General features: G+C 39.2%; 2 protein-coding genes across 3 annotated transcripts in view; one reads left to right on the forward strand and one right to left on the reverse strand.

The window, feature by feature from the left end:
* The window catches only part of Ufc1 (Ubiquitin-fold modifier conjugating enzyme 1), a 109,880-nt gene that overhangs the window by 13,252 nt on the left and 69,240 nt on the right, over positions 1-27,388 (forward strand). The gene's annotated exons all lie outside the window — the stretch shown is intronic.
* The window catches only part of LOC136842135 (endoribonuclease LACTB2-like), a 63,658-nt gene that overhangs the window by 504 nt on the left and 35,766 nt on the right, over positions 1-27,388 (reverse strand). The window contains exons 4-6 of the mRNA XM_067109495.1: positions 22,366-22,507; positions 12,858-13,043; positions 10,569-10,705 (exon numbers count right to left, since the gene is read on the reverse strand). Of these exons, the coding sequence (XP_066965596.1) occupies positions 10,569-10,705; positions 12,858-13,043; positions 22,366-22,507 (465 nt within the window). The remainder of the gene's footprint in view (positions 1-10,568; positions 10,706-12,857; positions 13,044-22,365; positions 22,508-27,388) is intronic.

A 27,388-nucleotide genomic window follows, 5' to 3' on the forward strand; every position in this document is an offset into this window, starting at 1 on the left:
GAGGTACAAGCACAAAAGAGTAACTGTATGCAACAGAAAACACGAAAATTCCACACATGTGGCACGCCAGAGAGAAATAGCCATGAAAGTGGGAGACAATTGAAAGACAACCAGGAACTCTGATGGCTGAGCAAGCAGTGGAAGAGGAAGACAAATGAGGTCATGACAGGTCACAGGCTGATGTGATAGGATTTTGTTTTTGAATCAAGACAGCTGAAGAATGCCTTGAGCAATTAACTACATTTATGAATTAAATTGAATTGAATACAGAATTTAAGCCAAAGGCCAACACTGGGACCAATGAGGTCATTCAGCGCTGAAACGGAAATTGACAGTAAAGTTTAAAAAGGTGTAACAGGAGGAAACCTCACAGCTGCAGTATGAATCAACTGTTGGGAGGATGGAAAGTAAGATGGAAGAAAATATGAAAGGAGTACAGTAAAAGGAATGAAAAGGGTTGCAGCTAGGGGCCGAAGGCACACTGCAAAGAACCTTAAGTAGTAATGCCTACAGTGCACCGCATGATGTGCACTGACGGCATTGCCCCATATGGAGTCCACTTATGAAAACATAGGTTTGTATTCCTGTTGGAACAGACAAAGTTTCTAAAAAACAAAAATATCACTCCAATTATAGTAAATCATAAACATCAACTTTTGTACACAATAAATCTCACCATTTTTACTAAGACAGTCAATAGTTGTAAACCCAGTGGAATATAAATAATTTTGAGACCACATTATATGCTTGGGGAAATACAAATTCTCCTCAAAAACTGAACCAACAGCAATATGTTTACAACCTGTAACAAACCAGTACCCTACAACGGCAAATATTTACTGACAACAGACACTTATGAAGTGCATTACATATACAGTATACGATCAGGTCGAAAAGCCTATTTTTGTTAGTCGCTGTTGAGTCCTCAAGGAGTTACCCCTTGTGGTGTGCTAGCGCTCCATGGTGACTAGACTAGTATCAAAGAAATATTTTTCTAGCTTCTGGTCTTGTAGCCAGGTATTGTGTCGTGAATGAAAAACACTATGACACATGATACAGTATAATGGACTCAAAAGATAAGAGGGCATTTTCCCTTCTCTTCAAGCGAAGCTGAACCCAGTTTTTCCTACATCAAAAAATGTAAGAAGTGACTATTGCGTATGCGCATCTGCCATCTTGTTTACGACCAGGGCAAGCAAGAGACCAACTCCATTACTCTCTGCTTGTCAATGTGTGGATGATTCCCAGCCCAAATCACATGCCTTTTGTCAGGAAGTGGGGGTTTTGAGGATTCAACAGCAGCTACCAAAAATAGGTTTTTCCCAAACGTCAAAAATCTGTTTTTTTGATAGCGTAGCAAGAGTTGCCTTCATCCTCAAGGAGCTTTACAAAAGAAATTGACAGATGACAAAAAGACTTAAGCTCTCAAAATTTTAATCCCAAACAACCCAAAGAAAAACATTTATGGTCTAAGGTCAAGCTACAAACCCTCAAGCCCCATTCCTTATTCTAAAAAAACCTTTTGGGGTTTTGGAAACAAGAAAATGAGAAACTAAACAAGAACTTGCATTTTTAAGGTGAAGTTCTGTTTTGACTTACCGAAGTATGCTGGGTTTAGGTTGCAGTCTTTTCAGAATCTTCCCAGCAATAGTCAGCATACTCACCGTTAGGAAGACCCCTGGGTTTCTGCTATAGAGCCTATGGGGTCAGGACTAACTATACCACCTTACTGACATGCAGTGCAGACGAATTTGTTTGAACTCATGGCAGTAATGTTTTAAGAACACTGTCTCTGATGCCCACCTTGTACTTTCGGAGACTTTCTTCAAAAGAGACATTTATAAAGAAGGCCAATGACGTTTTACTTTCCCTATGTCATGACCTAGAAAGGAGTGTAAGTTTGCTTTTTTAATGAGGACACTAAAATTATTCTTAGCCCTTGTAAAGAGAGTTGTTTGTGCTAGGTTTAGGAAAATCGGACCTTCTGGGATGTTTGCTGTGACCTCTAGGTAAACCTTAATCGTGCTTTATATGAACTGGGCATAATGTTTTGTCTGCTAAATTGAGTTTTTCTTAAAAGAATAGAAGATTTCCTTCTTAAAGGATCCTCATTCTTGGCCAGGAATGATGGGCCTGGGGACAATAATAATTGATTATCAGCAGTTTGTGTGAAATATCGTCCCCGTCTAAGAGAGCCCAGTTTGCTAATACAGGTTCCTGATGCTAATGCAATCAGGAAGATCGCTTCTGTAGCTTGTGAGTTCTGCGTTGTATTGGGTCTGCTGAACTGAGGGGGGTAGATAGAAGTCCAAGTACCTTGTTCAGGGACCAAGTAATTAGGAGTCTTTCGGGAGTGGGTCTTTGAAGAGCAAAAAGACCGCAGAAGAAGTAACAACTTCTATGCTGGAGTTAATCTCGAATCCATAAAGCAAGGGTTCTGTTAATGCTGCCTTGAATGCCATGATTGTTGTAAACACAAGGCGTTTGTCTTCAAAAAGATGTATCATAAAATTTAAAAGTGTTTCTAGAGAAATTTCAACTGGGCTCTCAGTATGGATATAATCTAACCATATCTTCCGAGACGGACTGGTATTGTCGGATAGATGATGTCCGTAATTTTTGCACTAGGTACCTAGCAATGTTGGGTGAGTAGTTTTGCATTTTAGATAATGTTTAAAAAGCCATACATGAAGGTCTTGGCTCAGAAAGGAGGATGCGTAAACGATTTTCCTCCCTACTTTCTGGGATAGAACAGCAGACGACAGTGGAACTGATCTTTTCTTCCGCTGTTGAAGTGACAGGAACCAATGCCTGTTTGGCCAATTTGGGGCTATTAATTAAGCTGTTCCTTTGAAGGTTAGAGTTTGCTCAAAACCTTCGAAATCTGGGACAATGGAGAAAACAGATATATCGTCCTCCAATTGTTCCAGTCTTGTAGGAAGGCCTCTCTTGCTATTGCTTGATTATCCAAGTTTGGAGATACATATACTGAAAGTTTGTGATTCTCATATGTGGTGAACAAGTCCACTTCCGGTTGTGGAAGCATGTTGGCTATTGTTTGAAAAGAGTGGTTGTCCAACATCCACTCTGTTGAGGCTGTCGTTTTCCTTGACAGAGAATCTGCTATTACATTGAAAGACCCTGTGAGGTGAATTGCAGACAGGTGCCACTTCTTTACTTGTACCATCCAAAGGATAGCTAGCATTATCATGTTGAGAGGAGGTGAACGTGATCCTGATCTCTTGATGCAGGACAGTGCAGTCATGTTGTCTAGAACCAACAGGATGTGTGTCTCTTCTGGAGGTTTGAGTTTTTTGAGAGACAAAAAGACAGCCATCAGTTCCAGGATATTAATAAACTGATTTCAGGCAGGATCCAACCCTGATCAGTTCTGATTCTTGAACACCAAGAAACCAAAGATCATCACCACGACTTGAAAAATGACAAATTTTAAATCACTTTATATTTTTCCTAACTAACAAACCATCAGTCTTAACGTAGGGATAAATTCTCTGGCACTTGCTGGAGTCTGGTTAAAAATAACACAAGGAATTGGTGGCAATGGGAGTCAGCCAACAGGGGAGTAGAAGGAAGTTATGCAACCTGCTTTACCCACACTACACATCATCATACCAGTTTCCTTCTAGACTAGGAAAGAATGAGGGGTGGCTTGAGGTGGGGCATATACATTAAGACTGAAGGTCTGTTAGTTATGAAAAATACAAATTGATTTAAAAATTGTCATTTGTTCATATACAGAAGAAACCTTGGTCTTAATGTAGGGAAGACTTACTCTTGGAGGGAGGATAAGAAAGTCTTAGAACCGACTGGAGGTTCAGACCACCTGGGCTCACTTCCTGGCGATAGGTAGGACATAGGAAGGAGTCATGTTCTTCCATAATCTGTTGAGCACAAGTTTACTGAACAGCCAGAAATCTGGGTTATTAGATTGTGAAATACATATCTACACTGTCTTGATGATGGCAAAAACTGTCGGAGACAACAAAACTTATGTTAGCCACCAATCTTGTTTGTTGTCAGTTCCTCTCGCCCCTTGTAAGAGAAAGGAATGGGACCTACTTCTATAAAAATTTGTATTGTGTGGGAACATAAAACTATAGAACAGAAGCTCACTCACCTGCATCTAACCAACATATGATGGAATTATTCTCTCTACCTACTGCCTGCCAGTAGAGAAGAAAAAGAAAGAGAAAGGAAGAAGGCAAGTCACCTCATTCACTCTCACTTTCATATCCAACATCTTAGGTAAGATACAAAACTGTCTTGCCAGGGGCACTGGATGAGCTACACAACTTGTTGAGCAGCCACCACCAGAAACCAAGGAAAATGTCCAAGGACCTATGGGAAACATCCCACAGATAGAAGATGGTGTAAGAGTTTGGAGCCATGAGGCCAGGTACCTGCCCTCAAAATCCTGTGAACCAACAAGTTCTTCTTGAAAGTGATGGTAGAGCCTAGACACATAACATCATGTGCTCTTGCCTGCACTGTATCGGCATCTGAAAGTGAAGCAGAACTGTGTTTGTCAAATCACTTCACGTAACTAAAAGGAGATACTGTAGTATTCTTGGACATTTCTTTCTTGTTCTGGCCTGTGCTAACAAAAAGTTTTCAGCAATCAAGTCTGAGGTGCAGAGTCCTTTTTAGTTACAGTTCTGACACAGTGCCCTGGGTCATCACCAACAAAATCCCTTTACGGGCAGGGCTTAACCCTCGTTCATAAAATGGCCACACCCATGCAAACGTAGAGAAAATGGCTGCTCACACAGCATAACCCTCTCCTTGTATCCCACTGTATCACTCCAACTTGCCAACTGGAATGCTTTTTGTTTTAGGTAGCTGAGAAAGGGAGAGCTGCTGCAAGGATTGGAAGAACTACCTGGGATGGTGGCCATATTGGGTCCTAAAACCTAGATCTGGCTTCAAAGGTCGCCTGCAAGTACCCGGATTTGTTCTCAGTTCTGTTCTGGCCTCTGTTGAGAGGAGATGTGCAAATTCCTTGTCACATATCTCCACAGGACTGCCATCTTGGCTCTAGCCACGTGCCTCAGTTCAGGATAACCCTACTGGATTGTTTCTTTGGATTCCTAGGTGTCCTAAGATGAACTCAAACATTTTGGCAGCCTGTTTTTCCTCCTACCTGAAGCATTTCTTGACTTTTGTTAACGAATCCCCTCCAAGTAACTCCCATGATCCACCACGTGTAATTCTCTCTCCAGTCATCTCTGTAAATCCTCTGTTTCCTAGTCGACCCTTTTCCAAGTCACTGCCTCTCATCGTTTGTATGCTTAGTTAATTCCCAGCTTAGAGAAAGTGATATCCAAGAGTCTTTTGATTGGCTGGCTGTGCAGTCCATGTGCCCACTTGAGTGGGTAGAGCAATTTCTAGGTATTCGGGCATGATATTGCAGGGAGTTAGGATAGATCGATGATATATCGTTAGGCCTTTATGCATACTATTCCTTTAGTTAATTCCCACACTCTCTCTTTCAGAGGGATGCCCTTATCGTGTGTGATGTAGTACAAATCTCAGCTAGCACTCCCATTCGTCACCCAGACCCATCCCTGTGCAACAATACAAGGGAATTTCATCTTTACAGCACAGTTAAATGATTACATCATAATATCTATTACTATCCATGTGTGCCCATGGTTGTAATTAATTTGTGAACTACTGTTATTATTTGTTAAATAAATGTAGTTAATCGTTAACCTAGTATAATTACGCTTGCAGTAACTTGACTAAAAAGAGTAAAATGGTTAGTATTCATCTTCTTTCCATTCCTTGCAGTTTTTATTTGTTTTACTGTCAGCCATTTTATAGTAATCCATTGCAAGGCCATGGCTGGCAAGTAAAATCCCCAAGAGGGGATCGAAAGACTTGAATATCTCATCATGAATAGAGGGATTTTGAGTCTTAGCCATGAATTTCCAGGGGACAAATTGAAGGCTAGGAACTCCAACCCCACATATATTAACATTACTGTAAAAGAATCAATGTAATTCACCAACTGTCTTTGATGAAGCCAAGGATAGTAAGAAGACCGTCTTGAGGGTTACATTCCTGTCTGTGGAGCCCTGTAAGGGTTCATATGGAGGGCAAAAGTCAGTGAGACTGCTAAGCACCATGGAATGGAATGGAATGTAATATAGAGTTTATGCAAAGGCCAAGCACTGGAACGTAGGAGGTCATTCAGCGCTGGAAAGGAAATTGAGAGCAGGAAGGGTTGAAAGGTGTAATAGGAGGAAAACCTCACAGTTGCACTATGAAATAATTGTTAGGAGAGGGTGGATAGTAAGATGGAAGAAAAATAATGTGAATGGAGGTACAGTACAAGGTACAGTTAGGGGCCGAGGGGACGCTGGAAAGAACCTTTAGTAATGCCTACAGTGCACCCCGTGAGGTGCACAGATGGCACTACCCCACTACAGGGGCTAAACTCCATGGTCAGGTCCAAATTAAGAGGTTTGAGATCTCTTGGGGAGCAGGACTCCTTGAAACTCTTGAGAAGCATACAAACTTCCCACGACAAAGAGAGATCTATGTCCTTTAAACGTAGAATCAATCCTAGCGCAGCTCTATAGCTCTTGAATGCTGAAACTGAGAGTAGTTTCTCCCTATGGAGCAAAACAAGGAAGTCCACTGCTTGTTGAATAGATGTTCCGACAGGAGAGAAACCCTATTGATGACACCAATCAGAGTAGACTGCTCATTTTCCTTGGCACATGGCTGTAGATGATCTTCTGTGGTAACCTGACACTTCCATGTTCCTGCTCTGCAAAAAGCCTTCTTAAAAAGAGATACTTGATGGTCTCCAGCTGTGAAGAGATAAGGACCCTACAAATCAGTGAGACCTCTCGATGTGTGGTTGGCAAAGAAGGCTGTGCCATGAGGGATCTCCCTCGGAGCATCAGTCAACAAGGTTAGGAGATCAGGAAATCATTCTGCGTGTGGACAAAAAGGAGCCATTAGGGTCATCCTGAGGTTCTGAAAGACCACTGCTCTGTTGATCACTTGACTGATTAGGCAAAAGGGGGAAAAGGCATACACTTCCAGGTTGTCCCAAGGATATTGTAGGGTGTCCTCTGCCACGGCCCAGGGATCTGGAATGGCCGAACAAAAAACCTCTAGTTTCCTGTTGAACCTTGTTGCAAAAAGGTCTACTGTAGGCCCTCCCCACAGATGGAATAGCCTTTCCACTACCTCTTGATGAAGTGACCATTCCATCCCCAGGACCTGACCCTGACAGCTCAGTTTGTCTTTTACAACATTCCTCTTGCCTGGACAGTATCTGGCTGAGAGATCTATTGAATGGGAGACCACCCACTGGTGTAATTGTAGAGTCAAATCGTGAAGTTGACGGGACACTAGCCCCAATTTGTTGACATAAGCTACCACTGTAGTGTTGTTGGACTTGCCCTGTCACCCTTCTTGAAATTCCAGGATGTCTATATGAAGCTGCTTTTCTTGGTAATCCCACAGTCCTGATGTTAGGAGATCTTCCAAGTGCGTTCCCCAACCTTCATAAAAATGGGATCTGAGAACGGTAGAATTTTGGAGGGGAGAGAATGAAGGGGCACTCCTATGGTCAGGTTCTTCTCGTCTACCCACCATGCTCAGTTTTGTCTTCAATAGAGGAACCAGAAGTATTGTGGAATCCCTCAAAGGGGACCAGAATTCCTTTAGTCACCACTGAAGAGAACAAAGGTGAAGAACAAGCTTGTCCAGGGATAACAAGTAACCTAGGATGACTTGCCACTGAGCTGGATGCTTCTGTTTGGACAGGAAGGACTGGGCTATGTTCCTGAACTTGTCTACTTGTCTATGACCGTGCCTGGGTAAAGGATCCTTTGACTGGGCAAAGATTCAACTTCTCCAGATTTATCACGATGCCTAAACTGCGACAAAATTGGAGTAGACGATCTCTGTCTCGGATTAGCTTTACCTGAGAACCTGCGAGGACTAGCCAGTCACCGAGGTATCTCAAGATGCGTATCTCATGAGAATGAGCCCCGGTTGAGACTAGGGTGAACACTCTTATGAACACCTGTGGGGCAGTTGATAGGCCGAAGCAAGGAACCTTGAATTAGTTGACTATCTCTCCAGGGCTGAAGCGAAGAAACTTCCTGGATGATTGGTGAATTGAAATCTGTAGGTATGCATACTTCAGGTCTATCGTGAGCATGAAGTCGTTCTTCCTGATGGCTGCAAGGACTGTGCATGGGGTTTCCATCTTGAACCATGTCTTCTTGATGAAAAGGTTGAGAGTCGACAGGTCTATTACCCATCTCCAATCATTATTATTATTAAAGTAGTTTAACCAGGCCACTGAGCTGACTTTCAGCTCTCATAGGGCTGGCCAAGGATTAGACTGAAATATAAGGTCCAGGCCTGAGGCCAAGCACTAGGACCCAATAGATCATTCGGTACAATGATGATTGAATTAAAATGAAATTAAAAACTGCATATAGGCATATCCTCTCATACTGAAACACATACATATAATAAATACATTTACTCAGACTTCCTTACATACTAAAAAGGTATATTAAAATTCAGAAAATAATTTAAGCAACATTTTAAAAAAATTTCCTTTTTTTTAAATTTAACAGATGTTAAAAGGGTTTTTGTCCTTTTATTATTTACTTATTTTTATATTTTATTAATTAAATTACAGTTCCTTAAGAACATCAAAACTGGAACGACTGAAAATGTAAAAGATTCTGACAAAATTCCTTTCATTGATCTATTTCCAAAAGCTGACATTTGCTGTTGGTCATACTTTGGACACTCACATAACACATGTCTGACTGTTATTATTACCCTGCACTCTGAGCACTTGGGAGCCGGGCCATGTGGGCTGCTCATTAAGTTAAGTGCCCATGTGTCAAATGAGTATGGCCTATTCTGAGACATGTTAAAATTACTTGTGAGTGTCTCTCTGATATGATGAACTCTATTTTTAACATCAGGCTTTATTTGTTTCAACTTTTAGGTTCTTCATCCCATATATGTTGCCATTTATTTATAATACCCATTTTTATGTATATTACATAATCAGTAACAGGGATATTCACATTTGATCTTGTCATGTGAGTTGCTTCTTTAGCTGCTTTGTCTGCATCTTCATTTCCTTTGATCCCTACATGGGCAGGGATCCAACATATTTCTACATTTTTTCCATTATTATATAAGTTATGGAGATTTAATTTAATTTGTTGTACTATATTATTTTTTGATTTGTAACTCTGAATAGCTTCTATAGTGCTTCTCAAGTCACTAAAAATCACAAAATTATTGAATGTTGATTCTTTAATTATTTTTATAGCTGATGCAATTCCATATAATTCTGCTGTAAATACGGAGGCATTATTAGAAGAGAGAACTGATAAGTTTTGTCTTGGGACACTGCAGCATATCCCACTCCGTTCTGATTTAGATCCATCTGTATATATATTGCGTAATGTGGACCTTTTCGGCTTATATGCTCTATTGTGTGTTCTGGTGTATATGAGTTACTTTTTGATAAATACTTGAGGTATGTGCAAATTCTCATTTTATTCATTGTCCAGGAGGAGGTGATTTTACTATTAAAGGGACTTGTATATTTATATTCAACGACTCAAACAATCTTCTATCTCTAATTGGGAAAGGTGGTGGATGGTTATTTATAAATACATCTCTTAATTCAAATAATTTTTTTTGGAGAATCACTAGTTTGAATTCTTAAAGCACTTTTCATTGTTACTAGCTCTCTATGGAGAGACAAAGGCAGTTCACCACATTCAACTTGTAACGATGATCTTGGTGATGATCTAAAGGCTCCTGAGCATATTCTAAGGCCTTCATTGTGAACAGGGTCTAACATTTTCAGCACTGTGTCCGATGCTGAGCCATATACTTTGCCTCCATAATCAACGATGGACAGAACTGTTGCTTTATACAGTACAGTAAGGGTATGCCTATTGGCTCCCCAAGTAGTGTTTGACAGTTTTCTAATTAAATTTAATGCTCTTTTACTTTTAGATTTTACATAAGTAACGTGGGCTCTCCAGTTCAAGTGAGTATCAAATACTATTCCCAAAAATTTTGCTGTTTGGTCAATTGGTATACTATGGTTTCTGATTTTTAAATCTATTTCTTCACCTTTTTTCCACTTTTTATTTTTATAAAACATGATTGCTCGAGTTTTATCTATGGAAAAGTTTAATGCCTACAGATGAGGCCCATTCATCTATTTTTACTATGCTTTTATTAATGATTTGTTCTGCATGTTTTATTCAAGATGCTGAATATATGGCAAAACCATCCATATACAGGTTACTTTTAATGCCAATAGGTAGATTTTTACTGATATCATTAATTGCTAAAGTAAACAGTGTGCCACTAAGGACGCTTCCCTGTGGAACACCATTTTCAAGTGGAAATGTTCTAGACAGATCATCATCTATTCTCACCTGAAAATTGCGATTTGTCAGAAAGTTCTGTATAAACCTAGGTAAATGTCCACGGATGTTGTTGTTTTGGAAAGTTTTAATATAGCATACCTCCATGTAGTATCATGTGCTTTTTCAATGCCAAAAAGAACAGCTACAGTAATTTGTTTACGTTCAAAACTTCTACGTATATGGTCTTCTAAGTTACACAGAGAATTTAATGTAGATCTGTTACACTGTGACACAAACTGAGTGGGAGTTAAAATTTTATTTTCTCGAATGTGCCATGTTAGTCAAGCATTTACCATCTTCTAATAATTTGCATAAGCAGCTTGTTAAAGAAATTGGTCTGTAATTATTTACATTACTGGGATCCTTTCCAGGTTTGGGGACAGGAACTATTATAGCTTTATGCCATTCATCTGGAAATAAATTTCAAAACCATAAATGATTATAAAACTCTAATAAGTCTGACTTTGCCAAAGGTGCTAAGTGACAGATCATCTCAAAACAAATATTGTCACCTCCAGGAGCAGATTTATTGCTGTTCGAGAGAGCATATTCCAACTCTGACATTAAATTTTCTTTTATAATATATATCTTCTATTGTTTCAAAACTTATTATTATTAGTTCTATTTTATTTTTTTTTTTTTGTGCAGAAGTGTTTATCTAAATTTTTATCACTACTTACATTTGCTAAATTTTCTCCCATTATATTACTTATTTCTTTTGGATCAAGTGTTCTTTTCCCATCTTTTAATATGGCATGTCCAGGTGGTTTAACATGGGTACCATTTACTTTCCTGAATTTTTCCAATATTTTTTGTATGGGAGTATTATTAGAGCGATCTGATACGTATTTCCTCCATGAAATGATTCTTCCTTGAATTAGTTCCTTTTTAAATTTTGCAGATATTTTGTTGTATACAGGTTTTAATGTATCAATTTCTAGTAATAATACAGTAATTTTTTGTAAAGTTCTTTCTAATATCGGTCATTTTTTATTCATTTTACTGAACTTTCTATTTAAATTATCTAATCATCTCCCTATTGAGTGTTCTATATTTATTAATTCTGTTAACTCATCAGACCACCATGGAACTTTGTGTTTTGTTGGATGGGGTTTTGACTTTGATATTGCTTTATCAGCAGTATTTTTAATGAAATCAACAAGAAATTTATTAGTTTCATTATGGTCTTTTAAATATTCAAATGGTGGGATAATTCTAGTGTGCATTTCATATCGCTCCCAATCTGCTTTATAAATGTTATAGTGAGGGACATGTTTTGCAGGATTATTTTGTAATAAGGAAATTAATATTGGGAAATGATCACTTGTATGCAAGTCATCAACTGTATTCCAATCCAATCTGTCTACTGCTTGTTGTACATAGAGTTAAGTCGATTGAGGAAAATGTTCCATGCGTTTTAGAAAAATATGTGCTGATTTCATTATCATTTATACAGCACATGCATGGTACACAAGACAATACATGTAAAGCAGAGACCCTGAAGGGAACTTGCAGCCTAGCCAACACTTACAGAGATGATTAAACTTGAAACATTCACATTAAACTGAATGACAAATTCAATTTTTATACATAAAATGAATAGAAATAGTCACTAAAACAACAGAGGAATCACAGGATTGCCTCATATGTAATTAGTTTGAAGCCACACTGATTCATGGGTATAAATACATTTACAGTATGAAAACCACGGTCTAACCTGCAAATTTTGAGAAAGAAACAAGATAACTAAAAAAAAAATCTATCATCTATAAACCTTTAGCCCTCGAGGTACCTATACAGTTAGTTTTGAATTTTGATACTGGAATGGAATATAGAGTTTAGGCCAAAGCCAAGCACTGGGACCTATGAGGTCATTCAGCGCTGGAAAGGAAATTGAGGGTAGGTAGGTTTGAAAGGTGTAACAGGAGGAAAACCGCGCATTTGCACTGAAATAATTGTTAGGAGAGGGTGGATAGCAAGATGGAAGAAGGATAATACAAATGGAGGTACAGTAAAAGGAATGAAAGGGGTTGCAGCTAGGGGATGAAAGGATGCTGCAAAGAACCTTTAGTAATGCCTACAGTGCACCCTGTGAGGTGCTTAAGGGCACTACCACCCCTGCAGGGAAGCTTTGATATTGGTCTCACTGCCAAATGGCTCTTGTGACAGCTCAAATATGCAATGCTGGCTTGTATTATCTTAACTTTGAACCCATGGCTATTCTCCCCATGATTTCTATGAAAAATCCTTAAAAAATAAGACTTATAGTTACGGTAATGATAAACAAATATGGAATTTCTTCCCCTTCAACAAAATTTTGAAAATCCTACAAAGGAGTAATGCTCTGTAATATTGAAAACTTATAACAAAAGTTAGTAAAATTCTCACCTTGTATATAATTTTCACCAACTCCATTGCAGTCAAAAACTTTTTAGGACTTTTCATTAAAACTTCTAAGATTTGCGACTCCCTCTGATTTCTATGGTCAATGTAGTGCTTGATGCGTTCAATTGGATCTTCAATTACAGGTCCATGGCCAGGATATATGACTTTGGGCTGCAACTCTAAGATAACCTTTCAAAATACAAATTTTCATAGTTAACTACTGTTAAAATTAGCTTACATCTTAGTGTCAGTCAGGTGCAGACGATATTAAAAAAAAAAAAAAGAAGGCTTGTATGGCCCAGATGGACTGTCTAGTTCACTTCTTGTCCACCAGGTGAGTCTCAAATGTTTTAGTTTTTATCAGAATTCACCCTGACAACCCACTTAGATATGGGGAAGCTGGGCATACTTCAGTAGGTAATTATCCAAATAATAGCAATTTTATTATGAAAATTTATATTTGGAATAAATCCTACTTATTGTTAAAGACAGCTGATTCCCACATTAGAGAAGGATGGTGGGTTAGTGCAGCTAGTGATCCACTCAGCGAAGAGAACTACATCTATCAACATCTTAAGGTAGACGACTGACTGAGTAAGAACTGGTGATGACTTCTGTTGGTTGATCAGAATGATAAAAGACTGATTCACATGAAGTAAAAGTCTTTAGCTCTCTGAATCCCTTTGTAACATATGACAAGACTAGCTAGTTGTTCAAACTGAGTAGAACCAGGATTCCAAGATGACACCAACCCATATAGGAGCTAATACTGTAGTCTTGAAGACATTCACTGTATGGTGCTTAGCCAAAGACACAAGGCCTTGAATAGGTACACTTTCCTGCAAATGCATGCCAGATGTACTTGCAAAACAGAGGGTTCATCGGAACAGAAAGAAACATCCTACACATTCACAGAAATCATAGTCATTTCAATGAATAACAGTAAGAACCATGCTGGATGACTCCATGGAAAAGGGAGACAGCTGAACAAACTTGTTGAGATTAGAGATGCCAACACTATTCTCTCCCTTCCATAAGCTTCACAACAAGAAATAGGTATAGAAGCCTGGTGAGGCTTCTGACACTGGCTCTATGACTGCATTCTCTAAGAGAAATTCAACTTTTTATTGCAAGACTAGAAAGTTCTCCTCATGATGAAGCTAAGATGGGAACATTTATAGTGGTAACAACTGGGGAGGAGGAACTAGAAAAGAATGACATAACCCTCCCTGATTAATGCCACACCCTGGGTTCTGTCTGTAAGTCTTGCCAGACACTCCAAATGTCCTGTAGGCAGCTTCCCTACCACAATCTGAGAGCTGCAATTTCCAATTCTTTCTAGCATTGTGGAAACTCTTAATCTTATGATACTATATCTGATTGTCAACCCACGAAAGGGTTTAAAATTATATGACAAAACTTGAGAGTGCTTTGTGCTGAGCCTTGGATGGAGAACTGGAAACAGGTGCTGGTCTTTTCAAAAATTCTATATTTTCCTGATATCTTCCCTAAATACATTAATAAAAAGGAAAAATTGAAAATGCAGTGGATAGAAAATGACTTTTGACTTTGAGAAGGCATTAGTAATTTCTCTATAGAGACAACTTACTTTCTTTAAATCTTTGGCTGAAAAGCCTCATGGACAAAGTCAACATGATATAAATCCAAAAGGGCTCCAGGGAAATCTGCTTGCACAGAGAGAAAAGTTATAGGAAAAGGTGATTAAATAAATCAATATGAGGGAATAGAAAATAAAACCAATGCACCAGAGAGCAGGAAAGAATTTGCTCTCACTTAAATATTTGGAGATCAGGTTCTAGAACTGCACTAGGCTAACTATTCTACATTTTAGTTGTAGCCAAGATAAAACTCCTAGCAAACTGAGTACTGTAATATTAAACTTGATATCAGAAAATAACAATGTTTGCAGCAGCAACCTGCCTAGTGTTGTGAGCAATAACAGCTAGGTTAGATAAAGAAGAGCGGATGTAGTACATTTTATGCAAAAACGTGATGAACTCACTTTACATCTATGCAACAAGTCAACATTAAGAGTTGGCAGTATAAACTGACTGGCAACATAACTGTCAAAAGTTTGAGACAAGAATCAGTACTGGAGAACAGTACTCCTGATGAAGAAGAAAAGATTTAAAACACTTAGAAATAACAGATTTATTCTAAAACAGAGGAGGCAATGTTATGTATATGCTTCTCAAGTCAATTTCTTACCAAAAGTTACACCAAAAATCTTAAAAGTTTTATTGACATTTAAATGTTAATCAGGATGCAAAGGCAAATGTGTATTGGATCAACTATCACACTTGAGGTTTAGAATGGTTAGGCTTCAGACCCCACTCATGAAAACATGCTAGATCTCTATTCAAGGATTCTGCAGTCACAGACCTAAGGTGTAGAGAAATGAGCAGCAGCTAGAAGAGTAGCTTCATCAGCATATGCAATCAGTTTGTTCTCCAGTCCTTGCCACATGTCCTAATATATATATATATATATATATATATATATATATATATATATATATATATATATATATATATATATATATATATATATATATATATATATACAGTAAACCCCTTAGTATTCGTTTCTCATGGTTTATGGACTCACGCATTCGCGGGTTTCTCTGTGGAACATATCTAGGCATTTTTGTGGAAAATTCACCCATTCGCAGTATTTTTCACTGAGAAATATTCACTAATTACTGCATTTTCATATAATTTTCATGAATAAATGCATTTTTGATAAACTATTAAAATACTCAGGTATAAGCATTTTTACAGGGTTTTTCTTGATTTATAAAAATAGGCAGTTCTAAGTGTTTTTTTAGGGTTTTAAATTCGCGGGACCTATTTGCAAATCCCCATAATACTTCACTGTGTGTATATATATATATATATATATATATATATATATATATATATATATATATATATATATATATATATATATATATACAGGTTTTCTTTCGAAGACCACGGCGTTCCGAGGTTACGACGCTTTTCAAATATATTCATCAGAAATTATTTCCTAAGTTTCGGGGTTACGACGGCGTCGCACCATCCGGCCGAACGGAAGAAATATGGCCCAAAATGGCAGAATAATCATAATTTGAAGGTTTGATGTAAAACCAATAATAATGCAGTTTACATCGTTTTCAATGCACCCAGAGCATTAAAAGTAAGGTTTTCTTATGATTTTTGACGATTTTCCCCCATTTTTGAGTTACGACACAAGGAAAAACCCCTCACTGTATATGTATATATATATATATATATATATATATATATATATATATATATATATATATATATATATGTATATATATATATATATATATATATATATATATATATATATATATATATATATATATATATATATATATATATATATAATATGTATAATAAATAACAAAAGTCCAAGAATACTACCTTGAAGAACACAAAAATGACATTAATAATGCTACTATGCTGACCATCAACACATCCTTATGGTTGCAACTGTTAAAAATTCATTTGAAATATTTATATAAGATCTACCATCCCAATAGTCTTAGCTTGTAGATAAGTGCTACATGATGCACATGGTCAAAGGCTGCACTAAAAATTTAGACTGACCATATGTGCCTCAGCACCATCATCTAGAGCACTCTGCCAGATGGTAGATATTAACAAGACTGCATCACATGTACCCAGGCCTTTACAAAACCCAAACTGTAATGATGGTAGCTGGTTATTATCTTCAACTAATCTACAAAGATGCTTAGATAGCAACTTCTTTAAAACCTTATATAAAACGGGGGTAATTGAAAATGGCCACAAGAATTCTAATGAATTCTAAAATATGGAATCCTTCTGGCAAGACAAAATCTTTAAACTGATGTGAGAAATGAACATTAATGCTAAGTAAGAGTTCAGCAAATGATAACTATTAATGACTCAGAAATGACAACAGATTTCCAGTCTCACTGTTAAACCATGGAACATTGCCTGTCTCTAACATTTCTCTTTTCATTAAGTCTACATACGGTAAGAAGTCTGCATCTTGATATAAAAAAGGCTTCACAACCAGCACAGAACTGGTTTTTGAGGCACCTCTACTCAACCTCAAAAAGGGAGGAAGAAAAGTAGAAGCAACCTTCAAAGAGACCGTATGTCCCAGAACATGAGAAATTTCTATTAAGAGCACCTTTATCAAGAAAGCACCAACCTTACCATCTCCTCACCTGAAAACAAAGTCTTGGAAGACAACACCTATGGTGCAAAGAGGCAGCTGAGAGAGAGGATGATGTCACTGTGACAAGCAGAGTGGTACGTGGCTGGGAAGGCAGATGGGAAGGAAGGGGAAGAAGTGAGTCAGCAAGACCTAACACAATTACTCACCAGCTGCCACCTTACAAGGCATCATGCCACCTGATGACGACAGTCCACGTTTCATAAGTACTACCAGAACAGCATATAGCTTATTTTCTTAGGAGACACCTTCCGAGGGGGCAGCAGGTGCTGCCAAAGACATTCAAGGTGGCAGAAAGGGAAGAGCAGCTAATATCCATAGACACAGGAGACAGAGAAAATGAGCAGGAAGGAAATAGAGTAGGAAAAAATAATAGGCTGCAAATGTGAGAATGAAACACAAGAAATAGGCTCAACAATGGATTAATTAACATTTACTTTAGTAGCAGAAATCATAGTAGATGAAACATTAACCCTATTGCCATGGTTGTTATTATTATTATTATCATTTTTATTATTATCATCATCATAATTATTATTACTATTATTATTATTATTATGATTACTATTAACCAGAAGATAGACCTTACTCATGTGGAACAAGCCTGCTAAGGCCATTGACTTGAAATGCAAACTTCCACAGAATATGGCGTTCATTTGAAAGAAATTACAGAACGTACCATGACATACAGAAATGAGAGATTAGTGACTAAGAAAAAAAAAAGACATTAACAAGTTAAAAATACAGACGAACCTCTTAAAACCGGCATTCTGTGGTTTGGGAACTCCCGTAGTTTGGCTTGATTTTGAATCAGCCGCCATTAGCTCGTTCAGCAGCCACAAGGGCGGTGCCACGCATTGTTTACAATTTCCTGACAGCATAAATTTGCCATATCTCTTTTGTTTTTATGAAAATAATTGTTAGTAATGAAAATAAGTGAAGTCAAATACGTTTTCGATATTAACTTCACATGAATAAATATTTTTTTAAAGATTCCACTTGAGAAGGCTCTACCAAGTCAAAACTTTTAATCAAAACAATGAGACATTTGGCACCACACAAAACTCCTTACTCTTAGAGTGCTTGAAAGACTTATAGGTGATACGGTTTTGATCATTTCTTTTATATAGCTGTGTATTTACCCATTTGATATACCAACTATGAGACCAGATGATGCTAGAGGCAATGGCACAAGCATAAATCTTTATCTATGCTAGAAAATGTTTCTCCCATTAGCGAATGTTTAGTGTTCGTTCTCCTCAGTAGATGGCAGTGTGCTTTGTTTACATTTTGACGGCGGCGTTCAAATGCACCAGTGATCGCTTTAAATTCATTCTTTATTTTTGTCATTTCATTACCCTCTACAATCAAAATAAAGGACAAAGAAACTAACAGCGATAATTATGAAGATAGTAAATTTAGGAGATGAAAGTTACAGAAAATATTCTGCAGACTCAGAAAAGTTAAGTACAGTACTGTACTTGACTTGTGGTTAGGGCAAACTCAGGAATGTAGGTTAAATGTGATAAATAAAGTACACTATTTGAAAGAAAATTATACAGTATGAAGTTAAAAATGATAAAGTGAAAATATATGAATAATAAAATGATAAAAAGCAGTGTCAGAATTTAGCCAAGTAGTAGGCTAAGTCAGCAACTAGGCTATTTGTATGTGGAATTAGCTTGCAAGACTGTTTACACAGGGCTTCATTTTTATGGATGTATTCTATAATCCAGGATTTTCTGTGGTCCGGTAGTAGCCTGGTCCCAAGGTTCCCAGTTTAAGATGTTGGGCTGTATAAACAAGCTTTAAAACAACAAGGTGAATTGTTTTAGGTAGAAATGCATCGCATTGTCACTTGAGCTTTTGAGGTTCTAACTGCACAAATTTCTCATGGAGACTGTTCCACAGTCAATGGTGTGAGGAATAAAAGCCTCTGAAACTGGGGATTCAACATCATGGCACATTTATTGGTGCTGGTGTTCAGCAAATCTGGTCACTCTAGGCAGGAAAAGAGGATTAGGAGTCAACTGTAACCTCAAAAGTTCTTGGTTAAAATACAACTTACGAGAAACTGCCAAACAAGAGACCATCCGTCAAAGGTCCAAGTTATCTCCTACATTACTAGGTCCTAACTCTAAACTAACCAACATCAGCAAAAAATGACAATGTTGAAGGTGATAACTGGTACATTGACTTATGTCTACCAAACCAATCATTTGTTGATCGATGAATATGACTGGCTTCCTGTGATGAAGGACAAAGAGGTGTTGGAAGGTACAGAACAACCTCAACCTGAGACCAGACCATGTTTCCTGGCAGTGGAGGCCCCCTACCGGTAAAGGGCAGTCCTAAGTTCGAGCCACTGATAGGCAAGGCCACCAACACCTTTTCTCTCATGGGAAAACATGAAAAGAGCTCAAACCATGGGGAAACCAGCTTTATTTCAACAAAAATCCAACTCAAGTCCTGCTCTAGCAACCAGTCGGTTTGCCTGAACCGACAGGGAGAATAAGATGGAGCTACAGTAGGATTAACAGGAAGCGGAACTGTTAGAGAAGAAAGAGAAGAGGTGAGTTGGGGGAGAAAGAAGAAATGGGTGAAGAAGCAGGTTACAATAACCAGTTTATGCCCTGCTCTAACCAATTCCCTTCTCAACCTATTTGCTTCCCTTTTCTCCCTATAACTAAGGAATTTTCTCATCACTACATTAGACTATTCTATACATACATTTCTCACCCCAGAAGTTAGTCACATTCCTGACTCCTACTGCAATGGCATTATACAAATGAGTTTGTATACATGGACATGGAAATGTAGTTAAATATATTTTTTCTGATTTGATATTGATTAATTAATATTTTTTAATATTGTTCACCTTTCCACACTAATTGTGGACCTTTCTTATGTCAGGCAGAAATGATGATATGAGAGTTTGCTCCTTAAGGTAAAAGCTTCACATAAAAAATGCGAAGAGCAGCTTCGATGTACTGAACTATTCAGAAACAACCCATGGTTGTGATGCTTCAGTTCCAGATGAAAACTTGGATTGTAAATTTTGTACTGAAGTAAATGAATGTTGGGAAGGACCAAATGTATGCAATGTAAGTGCCTATTGCTCTAACACTGAATAAAGCTACAGATGCACTGGCCAGCAAGGATACACAGGTGGATTCCAGTACTTTGAAATTAATGAGTGTTCTGAGATATCTGTAATAATTTTGCTGACTGTGAAAAACACTGAAGGCAGCTAATTTTGTTCATGTCAAAGGGATTACTGTAAATGGAAGTTTTGGGTGGTGATGATAATTTACCATTATTGTCGTGTCCTCAGAAAAAAACAAAATCATTGAGACTGTTTTCTGCTTGTTTGCTGTAACAGATATTTTACCTGTTCAGTGACTTTGGGTTTATTTTGAAAGACTTTGATAGCATAGCCACTGTTCATCCTCAAAGGAGTCACTCTTATAGTTCCCCCAGAGCTCCATAACACACACCAACAAATACCAAAGAAATCTCTCATAGTTAGTCGTGGCCAGAATGATGTTTTTGAAAGACACAGTGATAGAGTATAAAGGACTCAAGGCAAGAGGGATCTTTCCCTTGCCTAAACAGATTACCCTGTTTTCCTTCACACTTCACAGATGTGACAACAGCATGCAAACCGGCTAAGATCCCCATTACGGTACTCTTCTTGGTCTGTCTGAGCAGACATCTCCAAGGTTGTTCCAGAAGAATTTCTATATCATGTTGCCAAATTGGAGAAATTCATGGATATTGTTGCTGGAAAGTAAGTGCCTCACCTTAAGCCCTTGTAAAAGTCTTAGTTATTTAATATTGTTGCAGGTAAGCATAACTGTTAAATCCCAGTGGCTGGTAGTACATCCTCCAAGGTGGGGATTTTGGATTAGGTACTTGGCTATGTTATGCATTTATATTTTACTGCCAACTTTGGCAATTTTGTAAAAATTTAATTAATTTGGAATTTTATTATTGAAAATAATTACTTAATGGCTTTTTCATTATATATAGAGATAATTTTTCTTTTTGGTATAGAAAGGATAATTTCATTTGTAGCCTAACTTCATGATTAGGAAATAACAGCCATGACTTATAGTTTCCCTTAGCCTATATCAGGGTCAGCAACCTCCAGCCCACGGGCCACATCCAGCCTGTGAAGTATTTCAATCCGGCCCATCAACTTAACACCTAAACAATAATTATCTGACAGATGTTACCCAGTGTAAGGCATTAAGCGATCCTTATAGTACATTTGATATCCTGGACCTACTCTGAGACACTGCATAGCTGTCTGGCTCACTCTCTCCAAAGATTGCTGACCTCTGGCCTGTATGTTTAACTTGTGGCTTAGTTTTAAACTAAGTGTTTCTGTTTATTTTTACTATTTTGAATGCTGAGTGCTGAGCAGCACCAAATGCTATAACGGCAAGAAGAATTCTGACAAGAACTAAAGCATTTGAGACTTATCTGGTGGACAACAGGTGAACTAGACACTCGATCTGGGTCAGCCAAGTGTTTTTATTTTTTGAATGCTGACCGCATACGACTGGTGAAAAGATGTAAGTTATCTTTACAAAAAGTTTCATCTCAAATAATAATGATTATGATAAACAAGTCTGAGACCTACTGTAAATGCAACTTTCAAATAATACACACACAAAACTACAATTCCTATGGCCATTCAAAACTGATGTACAAAATTCTGTAAAAGAAAACTATTGTACATTTCAAGTACATATATCAATATTGTATATGTTTAAATAATATTCATGTTGAGGTAAAAAGACAATGAGCTTCTAAATTAAATATGGCGTAGCAATACTTTAAAAGATCCTTTGGGCTTACATCCATTCTAAGAGAGTATTTCTGCAAGAAATTTTTCAATATACTGACATGTGCATACAAAAATCTTGATGCAAGTACAGTTTTACATCATGAAAATGCAAATATAATATTTGACTATGCTATATTGTGGGCCCTACTACTACATGGTATAAAGTTACTTACATTCATTGTGCACTCCACTCATCTTGACAATTTTCAAAGCATTAGTTCACATACAACAAAAAATCACATTGAAAATCTTTATTTTGGAACGTATTCCTGTAGTCATAGGGCCCACTATATAGCATAGTCAAAATAGCATAGCCACTCAAGTTAGGATTCATTATAACCAGACAGTAGTATATAATCTTTTAATAGAGCATCCCCCTTAAAAATAATTGATATAACAAACCTTTAAGGATCCCATATAACTGTGAAGGTCCTCAAATACAGCTGTCCCTTCACCAAGAATACAGTCCCCACTAAACACTGCTCCTTCTTCTGGCAGTTCCAGGATGACGTGATCTGTAGTGTGGCCTGGGGTGTGATGGACTCTGAAAAATGACATTTTTATGATAAAATAAATTTTTTTATATACATATACAGTACTTACCAAGTAACTACATAGCTATTAGTTTCACTTAACCATGGCAGTTCAAAATTTGAAATTCGCGGCAATGCGCTATTGTTTTAGTGTAAGTAACTAGACCCCACCCACTTTCAGGGTAGAAAAGGTACAACAGTGCTGAAAAGCTCAATTCATTTGTGCCCTATGTCCATGAGAGGGGAGGTGGGAGGGCTTTGATCATGTAGTTACTTGGTAAGTATATATAAAACTTTATTTTATCTTAAAAATGTCATTTTTATATAAGTAACTTACTAAGTAAATACATAGCTGAATCCCACATTGGCAGGAGGTGGGATGCATGGACATGTTCTACCCAAAAACACTCAGCAAAGGAGATGAATTTGAATTAGAAAGGTAGCTAGCATTGGTGTATTGCTTGTAACCTTACCTGGTGAGAGAGCTGGTTGGTGCTCATCAGTGGGAGAACCTTGCAGCCAAGGAATACTCTGAAGACTGACAAGGTCTTACAAAATGAATGCCCTTGCCCTGGGTGCAGTAGAATGAACACAACCAGAAATTTGTTACGACACAATATTAAAACAAAACCATCACCCAACCATTATAAACAACGACTGGCGGGTACTTCTGGTACATGGTACCACCAGGCTTCCCAAAACTCGGCATCCTTTAACAAGTCAAAGAGATAGAGGATTGAAGGGAATATCCCCTATCCTTCTTCCCCCAATACAATGACAGCCATGACCAGTGGACCTATGTACTGTAGTTATTATAGACTGTCTCCACATCGTGCAAATAATGGGAGGCGAACACTGATTTTGGCTTCTAGTAGGTTGATTTTAGAATCATGGAGAGCGCCAAGTTCTTCTTAAAAACCAATGAAGTGGCGACTGCTCTAATCTCATGAGCTTTGACTTTACAAACAGAAAGATCATCTTGAATTTTCAAGTGTGATTCTGAAATAACACTCTTTAAAAAGAAGGCCAAGGCGTTCTTAGATAACGGTCATGAGGGGTTCTTCACCGAACACCATAAATTCTGAGAAGGACCTCTAATCCCTTTGGTCCTACCCAAGTAGCACTTGAGTGCTCTAACTGGGCGAAGAGCTCTCTCCTGGTCTGCTGGTCTCAGGATATTTAACAAACTCTTGATCTTGAACGAACGAGTCCAGAGGCTGGACAGGGTTTCGTTCTTTGCCAGGAATCCAAGTGTGAATGAACAGACCGCATCTCCCTGTGAAAAGCCCACTAGCTTACTAAAGGCATGTTATTTGCTGATCCTCTTTGTCCTAGCTAAAGCAACTAAAAACAGAGTCTTCCTGGTTAAATTCCTCAACAATAAAGATTGAAGGGGTCAAACGGAGGGCCAGAGAGTCATTTGAGGATGCCATCTAGATTTCAGGAGACTGATGAAAACTTCTCTTGCTGGAAGTGTCTAGGGACTTAATTAGATCGATTATGTCTTGATTACCAGACAAATCGAGACCTCTATGTCTAAACACAGAGTTTAGCATAGACCTACAACCTCTGATTGTAGAGCCTCGAGAGGACCTCAGAAACATTAAAAATCAGCGATCTGTTCTACAGAGGTTTTAGAAGATGATACGCCATGTCTTTGGCACCAGTCACAAAGGACTATCCACTTTGCCTGGCAGACATTAACGGAAGACTAACGCCTGCATTGGGCGATTTCTTCTGCAGCTTTTCTTGAAAATCCCTTTGCTCTGACAAGCTCCCTGACAGTCTGAAGCCTGTCAGAGTAGAGTGGGTAAGCCTAGATGGAAGCGATGGAAGTGAGGCTGCTTTAGAAGGCTTCTCTTCTGAGGTAGAAGTCTGGGGAAGTCTATTAAGAGACAGAGAAGGTCGGGGAACCACTCCTTCTCTAGCCAAAACGGAGCTACAAGCGTCATGTGGGTCATGAACTTGTTTAGGACTTCTCTCACCATGCTGAACGGTGGGATGGCGTAGACATCCAAGCCCGACCAGTCCTGGAGCATGGCATCCATCACCCATGCCCGAGGGTCAAGGGCTGGGGAACAGCAGACAGGAGGCAATGGTTCCTTGATGTTGCAAACAGGTCTATGGATGGCTTTCCCCACCATTTCCACAGGTCAGTGCACACCTGTGGATTGAGGGTCCATTCTGTTGGTAGGACCTGCTTGCAGCAACTTAACTCGTCCGCAAGAATGTTTAACTTTCCCTGGATGAAGCGAGTTATTATCCTGGTGCAGTTGTTCTCTGCCCAGAGAAGAAGATCCTTGGCTGCTTTGTAAATGGAGAAGGAATGTGTCCCTCCCTGATTTTTGATGTGGGCCAATGCGGTCGGGCTGTCTAAGTGGACTGTGACTGTCTTACCGCATGTCTTTGTCGCAAAATGCTGAAGGGCCAAGTGACTTGCCTTTAGTTCCCTTACATTTATATGTAGACTTTTCTTCTAACAACCACTTCCCGGAAATTTCCATGTCATTTATAAAGGGCCCCCAACCCAGATCCGATGAGTCTGAGTACAATGTTAGGTCGGGGCTTTGCGGGTGCAATGACTTTCCTACTAAGAACCTCTCCTCTGCAAGTCACCATCGAAGATCCTCCTTGATCTCGGGACTGATGTGGAAAATGAAGGAGTCTGGGAGATTCTTCCTCTGCCAACTGCCCTTTAGGAAGAATTTCAGGACTCTTGTGGGTAACCTTCCTAAAGGCATGAACTTTTTGATGGACGAGAGAGTGCCCAGTAAACTCATCCACTTGTTGGCTGTGCACGACGGACGAGATATGAAGTTCCTTACTTTCTTCAGGCATTCTTGAATCCTTTTGTGGGACGGAAAACCAAAAAAGTCAGAGCATTGATCCTCATCCCCAAATAGAGAATCGATTTTCAGAGTAAACTGATTAAAAGACCGAACTCTTTGGTTGGTAGAAATCTTTTGAAGGTCCTCCATGCATCTTGTCTTCGATAGGGAGCATAGTAGCCAGTCATCCAGATGTAAAGAGATGTTGATCCCCATGAGATGAAGCCATCTCGCTACAAGGGTGAGAGGCTGAAACAGAGAGCCCTGAAATGAAGGACCCTGCCCTGGAATATGAACCGCAGATACTTCCTGGAGTCTGGATGTACTGGGACATGGAAGTACGCATCCTCCATGTCGGTCATTACCATTCAGTCTCCCAGAAGAATGGCTGACAGGACTGAATGGTTCATTTCCATTTTGAACTTGGTGGTCTGCACAAAAAAGTTCACAGCACTGATGTCTAGGACAGGTCTCCAACCTCCCAACACCTTGGAGACAACGAACAGACGGTTGTAAAAGCCCTCCGTGCTTACGTCTTCGACCACCTCCACAGCTCTTTTCCCGAGCAGGTACGATACTTTCTCCTTCAGGGCCAAAAACCTCTCCGAGCCTTCCGAGTAGACTGTTAAGCTGATGGGTGAGGACGTCAAAGGAGGTTTTCCCTGAACGGGAGGAGGCAGAAACTCCCAGAGAAAACACTTCCCCAGTGGAATAGGACGAGTACCTCCTTGGTGACAGGCGGGAGGGAGGTGCGCTGAAAACTGCATTACCAAGCCTGCTCTTTTCCATTAATCAACTGTCAATGCCTGTTAAAGCCTTCCTAGAGGATGAGGAGAGGACCACCTTCAGTACTCTGAAGGCCTCTACCAGCTGTCTCATCTTGAAGGCCGAACCAGGTAAAGAAGGGGCCCTTGGAAAGAAGAAAGTTGGATAGCAGAAGAAGAAGTACCTCAAGAGCACTGCACACACTGTCCCAAGCTGTTCTTGATTGATGGCTTCTCCATTATATGAAATGGGAGGAGTTAAGTCCACCTGATCCTGTGTAGCAGAAGGTTGCCTCTGTAAAAGGCCAAGGATGCTATCCAACTGCCAATGGATAGGTTCCAATGAAGGATCCGTGTCAGCAGCAGTTGGCGCCAAACGCTTGACCACTGGTGCCGAGTGTACTGAAGGTGAAAATTCTGAAACATGGTGCTCAGAAACTGAGTACAGATACTGGGCGCTGCTTGGAAGTTGGGAGCTCGAACACTGAGTGCTCATAATCTGATTGCTCAGACACTGGGCAGTCTGACACCATATGCTCGGACATTGGACACTCAGACACTGTGCGCTTGGAAGTTGGGCGCTCAGACACTGGATGCTTCAACACAGATCACTTGGGCACTATACGTTCAGGAACCAGAGGCTCGGCCGCTGGACGCTTGGGCAACTTGGATGAGGAAGATGAGGAATGCCGTGTCAAAGACTGGCTCTTCGTCACCGACGTGCCATGCACAATGCGCTCAGAGATGGAAGATGGGTGCTTGGACACAGAACACTTTGACATTGTGCGTTCAGACACTGGGTGCTTGGACAACTTGGATGAGGAATGCCAAATCAAAGACTGGCTCTCCGTCACTGAAATGTTATGCACAAAACCGCTCAGGACTAATCCAAAAACTGCAGGAGGGAAGAGGACTGTGCTCTTGTTCCCTAGGGAAAGCAAGCTCAGTGGAAGGAGCATGCCTTTTCAATGGCCTCAATACTTTCAAAAAACGTTTACGCCCCAGACCTGAATCACTGGATGACAGAGCACGAACATCCGTATGGATGCCTTTCAGTTGAGGGGGCAACTACCCGTGGGCAAATGCCACCGACCCCCCTTGGACTTCCGATTTGCTTCCTCCCCAGTCTGGGGGAGTCTAACATTGACCTTTGTCTAGGAGCATCGGTAGGACAAGTAGTCACTTCCTCCACTTGCACTGCATTTGCTGCACCAACACTAATCACACTTACCTGGTCCATAAGGGCCTTAACTGAAGACCTGATTTGGGCTACAGTATTAACAAGCAGACCAAACTTTTG

This window comes from Macrobrachium rosenbergii, chromosome 9 (assembly GCF_040412425.1).
Source record: "Macrobrachium rosenbergii isolate ZJJX-2024 chromosome 9, ASM4041242v1, whole genome shotgun sequence".
Taxonomy (NCBI): Eukaryota; Metazoa; Arthropoda; class Malacostraca; order Decapoda; family Palaemonidae; genus Macrobrachium; species Macrobrachium rosenbergii.